The 20,333-nt window shown below is 47.6% G+C and overlaps 1 protein-coding gene across 4 annotated transcripts in view; it reads right to left on the bottom strand.

Moving 5' to 3' along the window:
* tra2a (transformer 2 alpha homolog) overlaps positions 1 to 2,866 on the bottom strand; it is a 30,227-nt gene extending 27,361 nt beyond the window's left edge. For 2 of the 4 annotated variants that reach the window (XM_070880957.1, XM_070880954.1), the window contains exon 1: positions 2,471 to 2,862. Coding sequence is in view for 3 of the 4 variants with exons in the window: in XM_070880954.1 (XP_070737055.1) it covers positions 2,471 to 2,506 (36 nt within the window). In the remaining variant the exon portion in view is untranslated. Of the gene's footprint in view, positions 1 to 2,470 lie in introns of all 4 variants that reach the window. The other 2 variants (XM_070880955.1, XM_070880953.1) reach the window with 2 other exon arrangements.
* Between the last annotated feature and the right edge of the window lie 17,467 nt (positions 2,867 to 20,333).

Raw genomic sequence — 20,333 nt, 5'->3', positions numbered from 1 at the left:
GAAGGAGTCTAATAGGTTTAGCTGGAAAATAAAAATTAAATAAGCTTAACTGCACTGTTATAACTTACAAATCTATTTTTTAATATAAAAAGGACATTAAGATTGAAGACATGGAAAACGGTTTGTGCATTTCAAAAGGCTAAACTTATTCCAGTAAGTCAGTAAATATTCACCATTATAAAATAAAGTTGAAATATGGGAAGATAGTTTATAGCAAAGTGCACATTAATTTTACCTCAATAAAAATGACTTATTTTCCATTAGAATTATCAATATTAGGGTATAGTTCAACAAGTAAATGCACCATATTGCCCAGTGCTGAATGGTCCAGAGTTAAGTCTCTGATCTGTATTAAGTTGGCAAAATCTCATTTAAGAATTCTACCTGGTTTCCTTTCATTGCTCCCTGCTATAAAGTGCATGTGTAAAGACATCATTGGCTTTGGTGTCCCCACATTAAAACAGCATGTCAACATTCATCATTTAGACCACGAGCACTCAACTTATTTTCAAGGGCTGCAACTCTGATTTCCCTCAGTGTATTTTCAAAAGACTTCAATTTTCTTGTTTTGACAAAAACTCACCCCTGGATCCCAACTACAGCAACATCCCAGAAGTGGCAGACTATGAATTGAAGCCCACTGATGGATACTGATGAGGGTGCAGTGCTAGACTAGATTACAAGAATTTGGGCAAATCACAAGATGGCTGTCTGCACCAGTGGAACTGTATCCCACCATGAGCCACCACCTTCAGGGAAAATCGGCAGAATGGGTACTAAATGGCTTACAGCTGTAAGTTTATCACAGCACAAGGGGCAAGATAAAAATACAATAAATATTTCTAGCAGAAATGTGCCAAATAAGATGTTAGCTTAAAGAGAAGGCAATGTGCATACACTATCTTGAAACGGTCAAATATAATTAAGATGCACTTTGCTTACTCTCCACTGGAATGTACTTCCAACAGCCAAAGTACACTGTCGGAATCAGAATGCGCAAGTGTTTTAAAAAAGACTGACCACTGGGTGGTTTAAAAAATATTCAACATTTTGTGTATAATTACTTTATTGGTTCAACGGTATTTTTCAGCATTGTGAACTGAAAGTTCTTTACCAACAACAGCTCATTTATTCTTGAATCAAATTACTTCGTGCTATAATGTCTACAGGACACATTGGGGTTCAAGAAACATTAAGGCAGGACAATGAAAATGTTACCATCATAGTATTAGGTCTTTTATCACCATCAATACTGGACTTTATTTATACTATAGGCCTCACCATCCCAGCAGCTCTCTGCATTAAAAAAACACTCCATGCATTTTTTTGCACCCCTTACCAACATCTCATCACTAGGAATACTGGGAGCAATAGCAGAAACAAGATAGAATGTGATAAATATCAAGAACTATACGAAATCAAAGGCACTAAGCTGGTGTTGGACTACTCTAAACCGGAGTGTGGCAACACATTTGGGATTGCGCCTCAAAGTATTGGGCAACGCTATTCATGACAATCATTCCTCAACTTGAATGCTGACAAAACTCAACATGATTAGAAGGAGTAAACTACCAAAGTAGGAAAATCTGGTTTCTAATTTTATGAAAGGAATAACTGGGGTCAAAAAGAATAAATACTCCCGACACTTTCAAGCCCATTTGCAGATCCCAAAATTATGAACAAAAAGTATTGGATTTTACCATGGTAGTAATCATTTTAGCACTTCGCTTAACTTCGAATATTGGTACAACAGCCCTGAATATACGCGCGCCTTCGGCTCATTTCGATCAACTTGTACCGTATTCATTGGTCTGCAAGTTATATTTGAAAACGATGACTGAGTCACCTCTAGGGTTGAACCATGTTAATACTGAGGTTGTACTGTCAGGCTGGGCTGACTATCTGGGGTGGGGGTGGGGGAGCAGAGTCCGCCAACTGCTAGCACGCGGCCCGGCGGTTTGCGCTCCTCTTTTAGAACCAGTTTAAAGCGATGTTCAAAAGTCAGGATCGGATTAGAACAGACAGGAAGAGAAAAGCAGAGATGGCAAAAGACAACCGAGACTAAACCGAACCCCCCCCCCCCCCCCCAAACCAACGGGAGGGACGAAAGAGATCGACAAAGACCTCGAGGGCCCGCCCGTGCCGCAGGAGGCCACGACGTGTAAACCGACTTTAAGATCGGTTACATTTTACAATCACGAAAAAATGTTAAATAAAAACCGTTAAGCATTAACTGACGCCCCTCCCTTGGCCCGAACTCTAGGTCCGAGGCCTGTGTCTAACCCGAAGCCTGTGGCCTCGCTCGGCGCCAATCGCCCGCCGCATTCAGGAAGCGCCACGTTAGGCCCGGGCCTCGCCGCCCCAACATCGCTCCCGTTTCCATTTTGTTTCATAAATACATAGATATATAAAATCGTCTTCTCTCAAGTTATCAAATCCTTCTTATTTCTAAACAGTTCGCTCCACTCACCCTCCCCTCGTAGGCTGTCTCGTCGATGTCGCTCATCTTTGCTCGTGGAAATTGTGGAAGTAAAAAATATATATTTCTCTGGAGATGAAATAAAAGAAACCGGTTTTTTTTCCTATATGACCTGTGGGTACGGTGCGGTAAGGTACGGAGCTGAGACTGACTCTGGCGGACACCGGCCGCTGGCGCTCTCTCGGCTGCGATCTTCCCTCAAGATGGCGGCGCTGCCCCTGCCCGAGCCTGGCCTCTGTGACGTCACAGAACAACCGCCCATCTCCATGGAGCCGCGCGCGATTGTCTCTTAAAACTAATAACTGTTTTTCAAAGTTAATTAAACCATATCCGAGAACTACTGTCAGATTGCATCAAACACGGTTTACACACTCAAAAAGTTTTTTTTTTGTAACACCCCCCTCAACCGGCCCTTGGTACCTTGAGACAACACATGACGTATTCTTTCTGGCTGGCTGTTTTTTTCAATCAGGAGAGTGGCGAGCGGGAAATGGCAGGCGTTGCGCAACGGTAAAATGGAGGCGGCGCGGGAGCGGAACAAAGAGCCACTTTCAAATGTCTGCCTTTATAACCGCCAGTCCAGCTATGTGGCGCTTCCCATCTGTTTCACAGATGTTCGGAACTAACTTGTCCCAGACTTTGAGTCCCTCTTTCCCAGTGTCTCTGGAGGCTACAACTTCCATTAATATTAAACAACAGAAGTCAGTGAGCCAACACCAACCAGGACAAAGAGGGCTGGCACTAGGTTCCAGCTGCCAAGAATACACGGAGAGTTAAAAGAACTACTGTTTTGCCATTTCTCCACTGTCTGGAAATAATTGTGTCCCAGAACCCGGGCCTATCAAATCTCATTCGTTGGGAATTAAATCGAACCTATTTTGATATGTTTCTTATACACAGAGGACTGGGAGAGGCAAATGGCGTTCAGAAATAGGGGGGATCAGACAGGGGAAAATGCAAGGCAGTCTAAGATGGGTTGGAAGTGCATGTGCGGAAATGCACGTAGTGTGCTGTAAAAAGTTGGTACTACTACTTTGTGGAGCAACAACTCTATTTCTATATTTAGGTGGTGAAGCCAGATAATTGAGTCAGGAGTAGCGGAGTTTATTGCTGTGATGCTTCCTTCGTATTTGTGAATCAGCATCGAGTCATTATATGTTCCAGAGTTTGTTCCGGGTGACCACAATCGCACACTGGAGAGTTTTTAATTCTCCATTTATGCGTTGAGTATCCGCATCTGCCATGGCTTGTGCGGATGCTGTTTAGGGTTCTCCATAAACTTTGCAAAAGATTGAAGCTAGGGGTCTATCACGAGGTGTTTGTTTGCGACTTCTTGTGAATTCCATTCGGTTTTCCAAGCATCATCAGGGTTGAAGTTGCATTGTCGAAGGTAAGCTTTTTAAAAATTTCAAAATATACTTTATTCATATAAAAAATTTGCACAATACATTGGAAGACAGTTCAGTACATTTGGATGGGGTCAGCAAATCCATGCAATGCATTTGGATGCTAACGGCAGTTCCGTTCAATAGATTTGCTTGTTTTACATTTCGAGGTACATTTCAGTACAATCCAGGATACATTTTAATACAGTCATCATATTGCTTTACTAGTGGCACTATACGGTACACGGAATGGGTGAGGGTACAGCTACATTTCTTTGCAACATACATTACTAAACAGAACTTGCATTATACATGGCACCACACAGGTTTTTTCAGATCATGGTGCTCTATACAAAAAGTTTACAAGTACAACCCGAGGGGAGTTTTATACTGATTCCAGCCCCTGGGTTTATCATGGCGGAAGGGCTTTAAACTGTGGCTCTTCCCCACCATGCCTTTGCGGCGACTGCACCAATTTTTAGTGCGTCCCTCAGCACGTACTCCTGGATCTTAGATTGCGCCAGTCTGCAACACGCAGACGTGGACTTCTCCTTGCTCTGGAAGACCAGCAAGTTTCGGCAAGAGCAAAGTGCGTCTTTCACCGAGTTGATGGCCCTCCAGCAGCAGATGATGTCTGTCTCGGTGTGTGTCCCTGGGAACAGCCCGTAGAGCACAGAGTCCTGTGTTACGGAGCTGCTTGGGATGAACCTCGACAGCAACCACTGCATCTCCATCCAGACCTGCCTTGCAAAGGGGCAAACCCAAAGGAGATGGATGACAGTCTCGTCCGCACCACAGCCAACTCGGGGGCAGAGTGCCGTGTCTCTGAAACCCCGGCTGTGCATGAAGGGTCTGATGGGTAGGGCCCTCCTCAACGCCAACCAAGCTACGTCTTGGTGCTTGTGTGAAAGCTCCGGCGATGAGATGTTCTACTAGACGAGTTCGACAGTCTGCTCGGGGAACCACCCGACAGGGTCCACCCTCTCCTTTCGTAGGGCGTCCAGGACCTTACTTTATGGCCTTGTGGTCAAAGGGTTTTTTTCTGAAAAGCTTTTCCACGAAGGACAGGTGGACAGGCATGGTGCAACTGGTGGGGGCGTTTCACGGCAGCGTGGCCAGACCCATCCTTCGCCACACCGGGGACAGGTAGAACCTCAGCACGTAGTGACACTTGGTGTTTGCGTACCGGGAGTCGGTGCACAGCTTGATGCAGCCGCACACAAAGGTGGCCATCAGGATGAGGGCCATGTTCGGAACATCTTTTCCTCCACTGTCCAGAGATTTGTACATCGTGTCTCTGCGGACACGGTCCATTTTGGACCTCCAGACAAAGTGGAAGACGGCCCGGGTGACTGCCGCAGCACAGGAGCGTGAGATAGGTCAGACCTGCACCACGTACAACAACACCGAGAGCACCTCACTCCTGATGACCAGGTTCTTTCCTGCGATGGAGAGGGAGCGCAGCTTCCACCATCCCAGTTTTTGTTTCACATTGGCGATACGCTCTTCCCAGTTTTTGGCGCACGCCCCGTCTGCTCCGAACCATATTCCCAACACCTTCAGGTAATCTGGCTTAACGGTGAAGGGAATAAAGGATCGGTCGGCCCAGTTGCCAAAGAACATGGCCTTGCTTTTGCTGCGATTGACCTTCGCTCCCGAGGCCAGTTCAAAATGGTCGCAGATTGTGACTGACTGCGGATCCGAGCAAAAGACGGTGACGTCGTCCATATACAGGGTGGTCTTGACCTGAGCGCCTCCGCTGCCTGGGATCGTCACCCGTCTAATGCTCGCATCCTTTCTGATGTACTCGGCAAAGGGTTCGATACAGCACACAAACAAGACAGAGGAGAGGGGACAGCCTTGCCTGACTCCAGACCTGATCGGAAAGCTTTCAGTTTCCCACCCGTTGATTAGAACTGTGCTGCTGATGTCTGTGTAGAGCAGTTGGATCCAATTGCGGATATCCTCCCCAAACCCCATCTTGGAGAGCACGTCCATCAGGTACGTGTGCGATATCCTGTCAAAGGCCTTCTCCTGGTCCAAGCTGATTAAACAGGTGTCCACCCCCCTGTCCTACACGTAGGCAATCGTATCCCTGAGTAGCGCGAGGCTATCAGAGATCTTCCTGCCGGGACCAGCGCAGGTCTGGTCCGGGTGGATCACCAGCTCCAGAGCAGACTTGACCCTGTTTGCAATGACCTTTGACAGAATCTTGCAGTCCACATTGAGCAGCGAGATGGGCCGCCAATTTTTGATTTCCTCCCCATCCCCCTTCTGCTTGTAGATGAGGATGATGATGCGTTTCCTCATTGATTCTGACATGCTGCTGGCCAGAAGCATACCCCCGTACACTTCCAGCAGGTCTGGGCCCATCCAGTCCCACAGAGCCGAATACAACTCGACCGGTAAGCCGTCGCTTCCGGGAGTTTTACTCGTCACAAGGGACTGGACGGCCTTTGTCATCTTGTCCAGAGTTAGCGGGTGGTCCAGACTCTCCCGCTCGCTGTCGTTTAAGACCTCTGAGATAGACGACAGGAAAGACAGGGAGGCTGCGCGGCCTGTGGGCTTGACAGCGTACAGCCCGGCATAGAAGGATTTGCTGATCCTCAGCATGTCGGGCTGTGAAGACGTCACAGAACCATCTTCCTTTAGGCTGCTGATCACAGAGCTCCCCCTGCGTACCTTTTGGAAGAAGAAACGCGAACACATCTCATCCTGCTCGATGGAGCGAACTCTGGAGCGGAAAATGATTTTTGAGTACTCTGAGGCAAAGAGCGAGGCTTGCTGGCCCTTCACCTCTTGGAGTTCCTCCGCGACATCGACCCCCATCGACTGCAGCAGGAGCAGGTTTTGCATGCTCTTCTGGAGTTGGGATAATTTCCTCTGTCTCCCTCTCGCCTCCTGAACACCTTTGAGGATGAAGAACCTCTTGATGTTTGTCTTGATTGTTTCCCACCAGTGCATCGGGGAATCACAGAGGGGTTTTATGGTTCTCCAACCTTTGTAATCCCTCTTGAGTTCCTCAACTTTTTCCGGGGTCAACAGTTTCACGTTGAGCTTCCATATCCCCCTGTCAACTTTCTGGTCTTCCTGTGGGAGGCAGCCGGCCAATAGGAGACAGTGGTCAGAGAAGAACACCGGCATGACATTGGTGGATCTGACCTTGAGTATGTGGGACACAAACAGGAAGTCTATTCTGGAACGGACGGACCCGTCTGGTCTCGACCAGGTGTATCTGCGCGGTGCTCCATCTGAAGGGTTGCTGAAGACGTCGCACAGCTTGGCATCTTTTACCACGTCCATCAGGAGTTTGGATGTGGTGTCCAGTTTGCTGTCGGCTCTGCTGGATCGTCCAGCCGCATCAATGATGCAGTTGAAATCACCGCCCAGAACGACCGGTCTGGATGTCGCCAGCAGCAGTGGGAGCTGCTGGAGTAGGGCCAGCCGCTCGCTTCTGAGAGGCGAGGCATACACGTTAATTAGCCTTAGAGGAACATTTTTATATAATACATCTGCTACGAGGAGGCGGCCGCCCACCACCTTCTTAACTTCGGTGATGGTGAAGTGGTCGCCCCGCAGCAGAATGCCCAGGCCGGAGGAACGGCAATCGGTGCCTCCTGACCAGACGGATGGTCCGTGGGACCACCATTGCGACCACTGCCGGTAACTGCTGAAGTGCGGCAGGCCGCACTCCTGAAAGAATAGCAGGTCTGCCTTGACCTCGGCAAGGTACCCCAAGGTGGAAACACATCGCGTAGTTGACTTAATGCTACGCACGTTAATGGATGCAATCTTTAAACCCATTTTTAAATTGGTGGTTACAATCCAAAAATTACATTCAGATCACGCAGTCCTTTGGCCCTGTGGGTTGTTCCCGTATACATAGGTTAACTTTAAACTTTTCTACTGCACCTTGGCTGAGATATGAGTTGTCCTCTGCCTTGGGGATGGTTCGACCAGGGGACGCCAGCAGTGTGAATGGGGGGGGGTCCTCCATGTCAACTGGGCTGCCCTCGCCTGGTGTTGGTTGTTCCTTGTGTGCATCCCCTATGGTGTCGTCGCTCTCAGCGTTCTGGAGTTGGGATGCATCTGTCACTTTGTCGCTCCCAGAGATCCGGAGCGGGGGTGCATCGGTTGCTTCTTCACTCCCGGAAATCCAGAGCTGGGTTTCATCCGTTGCTTTGTTGCTCCTGGAAATCCGGAGCGGGGGTGCATCGGTGACATCACTGCTCCCGGGATCCCGGAGCTGGACTGCACTGGTCGCATTGGTGTGTTGCCTCTTCTTCTGCTGGTGGTAGTGAGGGCTTTTGCCTCGCCCTTCATCATGAGCTGCAGCCACTGCTGTCCGTCATGGACTCTAGCTGACTTTTGCCTCTCGTTTCTGCAGGAGGCCCCCTTTCCTTTGACTTGCTGGCCGCCTTCTTCTTGACGAGCTGCCATTCCTGTTTTCCTTCTGCTTCTGCTCCCTCCTCTTCCATGAACTCGGTGTCTCGGGGGGGAGTTTCACTGCTGGGTGCTAGTGTCTGGCGGCTTGCCGTGGCAGACTTTCCTTCCTCCTTTCGGTCAGTGTCGACTAGGGCAGTGGTTTGTTCGCACGGTGTCTTGGAGAGGAGGGTGGTGTCGGTCTCCTCTTGGGTGCTGCACTCCTCAGCTTTTTCCTCGCGTGCCGCCTGCGCATAGCTGAAATTGCGCTTGGGGCAGGCCTTGTACAGATGTCCAGCCTGACCACAAAGGTTGCAGAACTTGGTCTCTTTACGTCCTTTGTCTGGTGCCCTTCTTGCAGTTGCGGCAAATGATTGCTTTGCAGCTTGCTGCCACGTGGCCTGCTTTCCCGCAGGTTCGGCACACATTGGGTTGTCCGGCGTACATCATGTAGCCCCGATGGCGAAGCTGGAGGGGGGGTGCAGGATGGTTCCGCTGGCGTCCACTTTCATGGTGACCTGGATCTGGCGCTTGCTGGTCCAAATCCCGTGGAAGTCTTTCAGGTCGATGCTGTTTCCTGCCCCATCAACATACCTGGCGAGGAATGTCAGCACATCAATGACCGGGATGTGGGGGTTGTACACTGTGATAGTGCGCTTCCTCTGCGACATGAGGGTGAACAGTGGTTGCCAAGTCAACATTGACCGCATTGGTTCACTCGCCTCCTTCAATCTCTTCAGGAATTTCAGGCATTGGATGACGTTTCTGAAGGTTACATCAAAGTAACCTGTCTTCGGGATGTCCTGCAAGGCGAAGACATCCGCGACTTTCATGCCACAGGTTTCAAGCAGGATTTTCTTCACGAAGAGGTCCCGGTTGATCGTCGCCTGACCTTCCACTTTCTCCACAGTCACTCGGATGGTGTTTCGGACGCCCTGGTTCGCCGCTCGGTTGGCCGCCATCCGGGTTGCAGATTCCTCCCTTCGGCTTGTGTTTTGGTCGAAGCGTTCAATCTTTCGTGGTGCCAGTCCGGCACCTTGGCTGACCTCCTGATCCACCCATTGGTCGGTCGACATGCAGATTTCTTCTTTTCTCCAATTGGTGCTTGTCCCGAGCCAAAAGGCCAGACGCAGCCAAACTGGAAAGACGAGTTTCTGCAAGCAGTCAATTCACAGAGAGTGCCATTGAGCAGCAACACTTCAAAGCACTTAGCACTCCCTTTCAGCATTGCATGAAAAGAGCCAGCACTCTCTTTCAGTCAAAACCTTAGGCTGGTAAGGGATTGAAGGAGGCGAGTGAACCACTGCGGTCAGTGTTGACTTGGGAACCACTGTTCACCCTCCCGTCGCAGAGGAAGCGCACTATCACAGTGCACATGTATAACCCCCACATCCCGGTCATTGATGTGCTGACATTCATCGGCAGGTATGTCGATGGGGCAGGAAACAGCATCGACCTGAAAGACTTCTCTCCTCTCCTGGACACATATCAAGGGATTATGATATAGGGGGAGGAATGGGAAGTTACTATTCCTGGCTACATGGTATTCAAGAAAGATGGGGAAGGAAAAAAGGAGTGGGTGGTAGTATTGATCAAAGGAACTATTATAGCCCTGGAGAGGGATGATATAGTTGAGGGATCAAAGACAGAATGGAGAGGGATGGTGTAGTTGAGGGGTCAAAGACAGAATGGAGAGGGATGATGTAGTTGACAGGTCAAATAAAATCTATTTTGTTTGAATTAAAGAAACAGAAGAGCTATTACGCTTGTAAGAATAAAAGTGTTTATTAATGATAACATTGATTCTGTGTATGTATAAATGTTAAAAGTGTAGATTATACGGAAAGGCTGCAGTGTTAAAACAAAATGGAAGCTCACAGGCTTCCAGCATGGCCTGTTTGTGTATTGTGTTAATTGGAAAGCAATTAACCTAATCAAGAGATGGCTGGGCCACTCCAACAGCCACATGTGTGAGGAGAGTCAATAAGGAACTGCCCTGGAACCAAGATCCAATCCTGGGGTTTTTTGAGGAACAATGGACTTAAGGAGTATAAGAACTCAGCCAAAGACTTTTTCACTCTTTCTCCTTCTCTCCTGGACACACGGCAAGACCTCCCACTCAAAGACCAGCCGAGACAGCAGGCCGTGTGTTCAATCAGCCAGCCAGAGGAAAGTGACGTATACCTTTTTATAAATCATTATTGTAACATTGTATCTGTTGTAACTAGTAGACGACTGCTGATAAATGTGCATGTGTGTGTGTTTTCATAAACTGTTGAGAATTGTTTTAAAAGAATCAATCTCACTGTCAATGTAATGCCAGAGATTTAGAAATCTTACAAATTGGTTGAGAATGTGGGCATCTGATGAGACAGCTTTTTGATAATTCTTTTAAACAATTGGAAATTTCGGGAGTTGCGATTCTAACCTATGTTGCGAAGTGTAATTATAAATGATTAAACGGATCGGGAGAAGGTGCGTCTATAGGAGCCGTCGTCTCGATAGTTGTAACTGTTTAAGTGGGGACCCACCAGTAGTTATATTCAAAAGACACAGGATGAAGGGATCGGTCATGAACAGAAAGCCAACACTAAAAAGAAATGTTGAGCTAGTTTATCAGGAGAAGTTGTCCAAAAAGTTCCCGATACAAGACTTAGAAAAGTTAAAGGCACAGGCATGGTACCTCCACAGGGGTCAACAAGCATCCTTCGGGGAGCTGGTGGCACTTATCCAGGAGAGAGTAGATAAGGGAGAGCTAAGGCCAAAATGGGCAAACGGTCTTGTGGCATTCAGCGCATTTTATTGTGCCCGAAGTGATGAGGAATTAATGAGGCAGGAGGCCAAAATGACACAGGATTTGAAAGAATTGCAAGTAAAAGAGATTCAACTAAAAGAAAGAGAAATTGAAGCTGTAAAACAACAAAAGGAAGAAGGCCTCCAACTTGTGAAGCAGTTAAAAGAGGAAGAAATACAGCGTTTAAGACAAGAAATTGGTCAATTAAATCACAGTATTGGGCAATTAGAAAGAGGGGCCGAACAGGCAGCTTCATTGCTACAACAACAAAACCTCTCAAATTTAAATGCCACATCAGCCGTTGTTGAAGCAAATGAAAACAAATTAGAGTTTAAAAAAATAAAAATTGGAAAACTTGAGGCTCCATCAAGAGATAGAAGATGCTAGGGGAGCATTAAGGGAAGTAATTAAGAAGCCACATAGGGAGGCAGATGCCAACTAGAAATAGCGAGGCTAAAAAGTAAGTTATGGGAGCAGCAGGCCCTGGTATCTGCAGTAACACGGGGAGCCATAGCAGAGACAGCAGAAGGGGACAAGGGGGTGACAGATTGGGAAGAGGAAGGCAGTCAGTATAATTCCCAGGAGGGTGGTGTAGGATGGGATACCTTGGAGACACAAGAGCCAATCCTAGCCATAGTAACCACTTCTTTTCGACGTAATACGCACGGTCATATCACCAGTAACCATACCGACTCATGGCCTATATCTGGTGCTGACGCCACGGCGTGTAGCCACGAGTTGGGGCCCTTTAATGATGGGGATGACCCACTGGAAGTAAATAGGAGGTGAGCAAATTTCAGGAGGGCTCACCCAGAGTTGGAAGAGAGAGACTTAACACGAGGCCTCTTCTTGGCCTGTTCCATTTCCCTAAAAGATAATCTGCCAGACGCAGTCCTCCAGTCTGGCGCAGCAGCCGATGCACTCATGACCGAGATCCTAAACCATTTAGGGATCCAAAACTTGAACTTCGAGGCTTTGCTTAATCAGACCAAGCAGCGCCCAGAGGAGATCCCTAGAGCCTTCAGTAATCGCCTGTACGATATCTATCAACGTATGCAGAACCAGGCACCAGCAAATGCTACAGTAGGAAAGAATCCGGAACAATTTAAATCGATGTTCCTGACCCTTTAGTTAAAACCGCCCTGGGCATAACCAGGAGGCCCATCAATCAGTGGACAGATATAGAGACCAGCACTCAAATAGCCTGGGAGATGGTAAAAGACCAGTTAAAGGTGAAGTCACCACCCACTGCAAATAAACCAATCTCAATGATGGAGGGATCTCGAAACTACCCCTTTAAGGGACAGTGCTTTAATTGTAAGAAGGTAGGCCACCTAGCAAAAGACTGCAGCAGACCCAGACCAACACCAAACCATAATGCAACGCATAGATACCTCCCGAGGGACGAATCCAAGCCCTCTGGGACAGATCAACGATTGGATCAATTGATAACCCTTATACAAACCCAAATTGCCACGGGGAGGATGCAAAATCATTTACCGGTGCACGCAATCGCCGATGCACACTGATTAAAGAGACCCATTCCAGGATCGACCTTATGACAGGGTTCGGCCCCCAAAGATTGGTCGGAAGTGGGGTTCTGACGTGATGGTAGTGGGAGACCAGTAGTTCTTGTTGTCTTAAAAGGGGGCAGGCAGCAGAGTATGCTTATCGATCCTGGTTCAGCAATTACCATCATCCACACCCCATACCCTGAACGCCATGCAGCGGCGGGCAAGGGTTGTATGCCCCTTAAAGGGTTTAACGGTGATACAACTACCGCGTATACAGGGAAGGCCACTGAACTTCAGTTGAGAGGTCTCACCTGTAAGGTCCCAGCACCAATGCTGATGACCACCTCCGACAGAAGGGGAATTTTAGGGACTGATGTGTTGGATCAATATGGCGCGGTGATAGATTATAATCAGGACTGTGTTGGATGGGATTGAGAGATAAGGCAGGAGTGATAGAAATTTCAGATGCTCACTCGGTTTTTGCGATTAAAAAACCATCTGAGTATGACCCTCCGGGGGAGCAAAAATGAAGCTGTGGCAAACTAATTCAGGAAGTGCCACATGAAAGCATGACTGTGGAAAAATGGCAGGTGAGGAATCTATTGAGGGACCCCTCCACTCATTGACTAAACAGTACCCCATCCCAAGGGAGAGTCACCCTTGCATCCGAGAACCATAAAATCCCTAGTCGAGCAGGGTGTTCTTGGGAAAGGCACTTTCATGACCAATTCATCCACATGGCCAGTTAAAAAGCCTGATAGCAGCTGGCGACTGACTATTGATTAAAGAAAGTTAAATTCTGTAACACCAGCCTGCTCACCGGTGGTAAGAGAAACTCCCACCATATTATCTCAAATTCCTGCTGGTCCCAAATACTTCTCGACCCGCAACATCGCCAATGGATTCTGGAGTATCCCTGTTAAGAGGGAAGACCAGTACAAATTTGCTTTCACATTTGAGGACCAGAGCTACACCTAGACATGCCTGCCTCAGGGGTTCCACAATGCCCCACGATATTCCACAAAAGTATGGCTGCAATTTTAAAAGACTTTTCCCGCCCTACCTGCCTGCTGCAGTATGTAGACGACCTACTGCTGGCAACCGACAGCATAGAGGAGCGTCTGTCCCATTTGTACGAACTTCTAACATTATTGGCTCAGGCGGGACTAAAGGTGAATCCCCGTAAGGCTCAATTAATAAAAGAACGGGTCACCTTTTCTAGGAGTGTCCATTTCTCCAGAGGGATCATTCCCCGACTCTCAAGGTGGAGATAATACAGTGACTGCCATTACCCACTTCCAAAATAGCCCTACGATCATTCTTGGGTTTGGTGGGGTACCAAAGGAACTTTATCCCAGGCTTTGCAGATTGTGCAAAGCCCCTGTATGATTTAATAAAACTGCAGGGTGATGACATACGCTCGACATGGACTGATGCCCACACCCAGTCCGTGGCTAAATTTAAAAACTGCAGTGATACAGGCCACATGTCTGATCCCACGCAGCCCTTCCATTTGGAGGTCGGGGCCACAGAGCAAAGCCTCACTGCAGTTCTGTGCCAAACGCGAGCTGATCGACTACAGCCCATTGCATATGTATCTCGAATCCTGCAGGGGGCAGAAAAGACTAATACCGCATGTGAGCGCCACACTGGCCGTCTTTTGGTTGGTACATCACTTTACCTTTATTACTGGGTTACAGGCTACAATCCTGCAGAGTGGACACACACCTCTGAAACTACTGATGAAACCTGGAGATTCGCTAGTTTCCTCGCAGCGCCTCAGCAAATGTGTTGTGTATGGAGAAGAATCAGACTGAACACTGTGAGCTCAAAGCAAAGTGTGACCATAGTCTTTTATTGCAGATTTCCAGAGTGCCTCTCCAACCTGTGAAGCCTCCTTAAATATCTGTGCTCCCAAGGGATTATGGGATCCAGGGGATGAGCCCTCTGGTGACTGTTCAGAGTAAATACAAGTCCACATATATAACAAAATGGACATTGGAATTTATGGAAAAAGACATTGATACAATTTCAAACTCACCACATTGCTGCCACAAATTCTGAGCTTTGAGGGGGATCCGCCTAAATGTCCGTTACCCCTGTTAACTTTGAGACCCATTCTGTGCAGAAAGAGCCCATACAAGGTGCCCCAGATGTCTATATTGATGGGTCCTCATATCACATTGAAGGATCCCCTCACACTGGATATGCTGTGGTATTGCCAGAAAGAACCATCCAGCGAAGATGCAACAGAAAGTCTTCACAATATGCAGTAATCGCCGCATTTCTAACTGCTGTAAAGGAAACCTCAGATAGACGCGTGAATATTTGGTCCAATAGTGCCTATGCTATAAACACCATGCTCTCCTTGCCCCTATACCACAAAAATGACTATCGTACGATAGGCAGTAAGGCTCCGGTCCATGGGCCCTGGTTACGCCTGCTCTGGTCATACCTTAAACAGCGATCCCAGGCTGCTTCATAGGAAAGGTAGCAGCCCATAAAAAAGGGTGTCCACATAGTGAGGGAAATTCCAGAGCAACCAAGGATGCTGCGATTGACGGGGAGATAGAGGATATAGTTGTTGAGCTGTTAGCAAGGCCTCCCCAAAAGATCACCTAGATTTAAAATCCCTGCAGCAGCAATACTGGTCATATGCTGTTATAAGCACCTGGCACGAGGAAGGCAGACCCCTTCCTCAACCAACAGCCTAGGCTCGCAATACCATACTAGCCACTGCCCCTGACTCAGATGAGCAGTTGCTGATGCTCAAAAGAAAGCCAAACGCCTGCTCAGTGGTGTGTGTTCCACCAGAGGCGGGCCAGGAACTGCTCTCCTCTTTCCAAACAGCTGGAAGGAGTTAGAGGGGCAAATTTGCAGGCAAATTACAGAAAGATGCAAGACATAAAGAGCAGTGATAATGGGGGACTTCAATTTTCCCAATATAAATGGAGATAGTAACAGTGTAAAGGGCAAAATGGAGGAGGAATTCCTGAAATGTGTACCAGAGAATGTTCTTGGATCAGAGGTGTTTCCAGCTCAATGAGGAAGGGAGCACTGCTGGATCTAGTGCTGGGGAATAAAATGGGGCACGTGGAGAATTTGGGGAAGAGTGATCATAATATCATAAGGTTTAGAATAGTTATGGAAAAGGGCAAGGTACAATCGAGCGTAAAAATACTTAATGGGGAGGGTTAACTTCAGTGAGTTGAAAGGGACCTAGCCAAACAGTAATTGAACAATGGGAGGCCTTCAAAGAGGAAATGGTTCAAGTGAGCACATTCCCCTGATAGGGGGAATGTAGGGTATCCAAAGCTGGAGCCCCCTGTAAGGGGTTAATATTGCCACAGAAACCAATAGTCATAATGGGATGATTGTATATTGTAAGAGGGTATAAGAACGCTAACTTCCAAATCCTTTGTCACACGGACTTCAAGGAAGGGAGGGTGTCCAACGAAGCATTCTATGTCAACCTATTCCATGTCCTTGGTTGTATGGGAAGTAAAGCCTGTAGTTTAACTCAGTCTTCACTGTAATGCGTGTATGTGTGTTTAATAAACTGTTATGGTTTACTAAAGTGAGTAACCTTGTCGTCACCATTTATTCCAGTCAAATCTAAGTAAATAAGGGCATTTAAAATACCTTACACCCTGGATGACTAACGATATTGAGGTTAAAATGACACAGAAATCGGAGGCTGATGACAAATTTGAGGTTCATGATCCAGTAGATAACCAAACTGAATATAGAAAGTATAAAGGAGATCTAAAAAAGGGAGTAAGAGGGATAAAGAGAGAGTATGAGAATAGATTAGCAACTAACATAAAAGGGAACTTAAAAGTCTTTTATAAACACATAAATAGTAAAAACGTAGTCAAAGGAAGATGAAGTCGATCAAGAAACAAAAATTAGATGTTCTTGTGGAGGCGGAGGGCAGGGCTGAGGTACTAAATTAGTACTTTGCATCTGTCTTCAGTAGAGAAGAGGATGCTGCCAATGCAGTAAAGGAGGAAGTAGTAGCCTAACATCTGTCGTTGGGGAAAATGCTGGAAGGAAGCCATAGCGGGACATTTGGAAAAGCATAATTCAATCAAGCAGAGTCGGCATGGTTTTATGAAAGGGAAATCATGTTTGACAAATTTGCTGGAGTTCTTTGAGGATGTAATGAGCAGGGTGGATAAGGGGGAACAAGTGGATTTTGTGTATTTGGATTTCCAGAAGGCATTCGATAAGGTGCCACATAAAAGGTTACTGCACAAGATAAAAGTTTATGGGGTTGGGGGTAATATATTAGCATAGATAGAGGATTGGCTAACTAACAGAAAATAGAGTCAAGTTAAATGGGGCAATTTCAGTTGGCAAACAGTTACTAGTGGGGTGCCGCAGGGATCGATGCTGGGGCCTCAATTATTTACAATCTATGCTGATGATACAAAGATGGGTGGGAAAGCAAATTGTGAGGAGGGCACAAAATATCTGCAAAGGGATTTGGGGCTGGAACTTCCCCTTTTTTTTCGCCCATTTTACCGCTGAAATGACATAACGCCCATATAGCGCCCATTTTGGCACAAAATAGAAACTGGCGGGCATTTTTCGGAAACTTATCGCTGAGCATTACTTTCCCCATGTGCTTAATGGCGAGAAAAAATATTATCGCCCGCTCTCTTTTTTGGGCAGAATCAGCAAAATAGGCGAATTCAACGTGCATAATATCACCCAGCGTTACTTTCCGCGCGGAATTAACGCCGGGATTCAATATTAACGCCCGCCCATGTAAGAGCATATTTACCCAAACTAGCGGCCATGGAGATCGGCCATCGTCAATTTCACCACCTCGCACACATTTCGGCCACAATATCGCTCACTCAAAAAATGGAACTAACCGGAATGAATCACAGCGTTATGGACGCCATGTTCGAGTTCACATAGAAACATAGAAAATAGGTGCAGGAGTAGGCCATTCGGCCCTTCTAGCCTGCACCGCCATTCAATGAGTTCATGGCTGAACATTCAACTTCAGTACCCCATTCCTGCTTTCTCGCCATACCCCTTGATCCCCCTAGTAGTAAGGACCTCATCTAACTCCTTTTTGAATATATTTAGTGAATTGGCCTCAACAACTTTCTGTGGTAGAGAATTCCACAGGTTCACCACTCTCTGGGTGAAGAAGTTCCTCCGCATCTCGGTCCTAAATGGCTTACCCCTTATCCTTAGACTGTGACCTCTGGTTCTGGACTTCCCCAACATTGGGAACATTCTTCCTGCATCTAACCTGTCTAACCCCGTCAGAATTTTAAATGTTTCTATGAGGTCCCCTCTCATTCTTCTGAACTCCAATGAATACAAGCCCAGTTGATCCAGTCTTTCTTGATAGGTCAGTCCCGCCATCCCGGGAATCAGTCTGGTGAACCTTCGCTGCACTCCCTCAATAGCAAGAATGTCCTTCCTCAGGTTAGGAGACCAAAACTGTACACAATACTCCAGGTGTGGCCTCACCAATGCCCTGTACAACTGTAGCAACACCTCCCTGCCCCTGTACTCAAATCCCCTTGCTATGAAGGCCAACATGCCATTTGCTTTCTTAACCGCCTGCTGCACCTGCATGCCAACCTTCAATGACTGATGTACCATGACACCCAGGTCTCTTTGCACCTCCCCTTTTCCTAATCTGTCACCATTCAGATAATAGTCTGTCTCTCTGTTTTTACCACCAAAGTGGATAACCTCACATTTATCCACATTATACTTCATCTGCCATGCATTTGCCCACTCACCTAACCTATCCAAGTCGCTCTGCAGCCTCACAGCATCCTCCTCGCAGCTCACACTGCCACCCAACTTAGTGTCATGTCGCGTCCTTTAAAAGGCTGCTGTACTTCAACCTCGGCAGAGTTCGGCTGTACTCTGCAGGTTATTAGAGTTGATGTGAACATCTCTAACAACATCTTAACCACACTGTGACCAATTGGAATTGAAGAGGTGTATGCGTCAGGACATTCCTTGTTTGTGAGCAATTGGTGGAAAACAGAGAGCCACTGCAATGGGGCCTGTCCTTTCTCACCCTCTCTTGGAGACCAAATACATGCTGCAGACTCGAGATAGCCGAAGATACGCTCCACAGCATTATGTGCCCAATGTAAGATGTGCCAGACTGATGAGGAGAACCAGATGTTACATCCCCCGCACCCTCCTCCCCCCCCCCCCCCAAACAAATACAGGGACAAGTGGTCTTACCTCGACTTGCCCAACTCCACCTGCCTTTGGAGACTGCGCTTCCACAAAGAGGTTATCACTGAGGTATGCCAGCTGATAAGGGCAGATCTGCAGCCTGCCAGCGCCATCAGTACTGCACTTTCCGTCGAGGTCAAAGTCACCGTGGCACTGTCGTTCTACGCGTCGGGTTCTTTTCAGGCCTCAGCTGGCGACATCTGCAGTCTGTCTCAGCATGCCACACATTGCTGCATTAGACAGGTCACTGAAGCCCTATACGCACGCAGGAGGGACTTGATCAGCTTCCCTATGACCAGAGAGGCACAGAGCTCTAGGATTCTCCAGAATTCCAAACTTCCCCAAGGTGCAGGGAGCAATAGACTGTACGCACATCGCAATGCAGGCACCTTTTCAGGATGCAGAGGTTTTCAGGAACCGCAAGGGATTCCACTCCCTGAATGTCCAACTCGTTGTCGACCACCAGCAAATTATACTGGCAGTGAATGCTCAATTTCTGGGCAGCATCCATGATGCTCACATCCTGCGTGAGAGCACTGTATCTGACTTATTTAACAATGAGCCACAAGGTCAATGTGGATGCTTGGTGACAAAGGATATGGCCTCGCCACCTGACTGATGACCCTCCTGCGTGACACCCACACCGAAGCCGAGAGGTGATGCAACGAGAGCTACAGAGCCACTCGCAATATCGTGGGAAAAAAAACATTGGAGTGCTTAAGCAGCGCTTTAGATGCCTGGACCACTCAGGAGGTGAGCTCCAATACCACCCTGAGTAGGTAGCTCAATTCGTGGTGGTGTGCTCCATGCTGCACAACTTGGCTATCAGGAGGAGACAAGAATTGCCTGATGAGTCTGAGAGTCCACCTCACCAGAGAGAGGAAGAGGATGAGGAGACGGACACTGACATTGGCCCAGGCAATCAGGCTGACGCTGAAGCCATGCCCCCACCCTCCTACAGACCACATGAAAGGGCCCGTGGTGGCATAATAGCTGCAAGAGCTTAACGTCAGGAGCTCATCAATGAGCACTTTGCCCGAAAGAACGTTGGTGTTATTTACAAGGCTGACATACTGCTGGGTGTACATCAATGGTGGGCATCACCTTGGTCACAGTTAAAGTTTAAGTTGATTTTAAGTTGTGTAATTATACCCTTTGATAAGGAATCACCAGCGTGTAATGGTGCAGCTATCTGAGCCAATACACAACAAGGTTTTGTTAAATTAAAAAACATTTAAACTGAACAGTTGTTTGAAATCCATCAGTATTTCTGTAAAAAACAACCCTCCCACCCCCCAGCTTCTCCTCCCCACCTCTACCACTTCCCCTTCCCCTCCTGACTGCCAAGCCGCCTGGCCGAGGAGCTTCTTAGGCAATGCTTCATTGGGTGGGGGGGGGGATGATGGCCGAATTGCTGCTTGGATGGATACGGCAAAGGACGGTCCCGAGGTAGGAACGTGCTCCGAGCCAGAAGCAAGATATTGCTCCTGGCTCTCGTGTGGTTGGCAATG

Source organism: Pristiophorus japonicus, chromosome 5 (genome assembly GCF_044704955.1).
Source record: "Pristiophorus japonicus isolate sPriJap1 chromosome 5, sPriJap1.hap1, whole genome shotgun sequence".
NCBI lineage: Eukaryota > Metazoa > Chordata > Chondrichthyes > Pristiophoridae > Pristiophorus > Pristiophorus japonicus.
The sequence above is the reverse complement of the archived record's forward strand: the minus strand, read 5'-3'. Positions and strand labels throughout refer to the sequence as shown.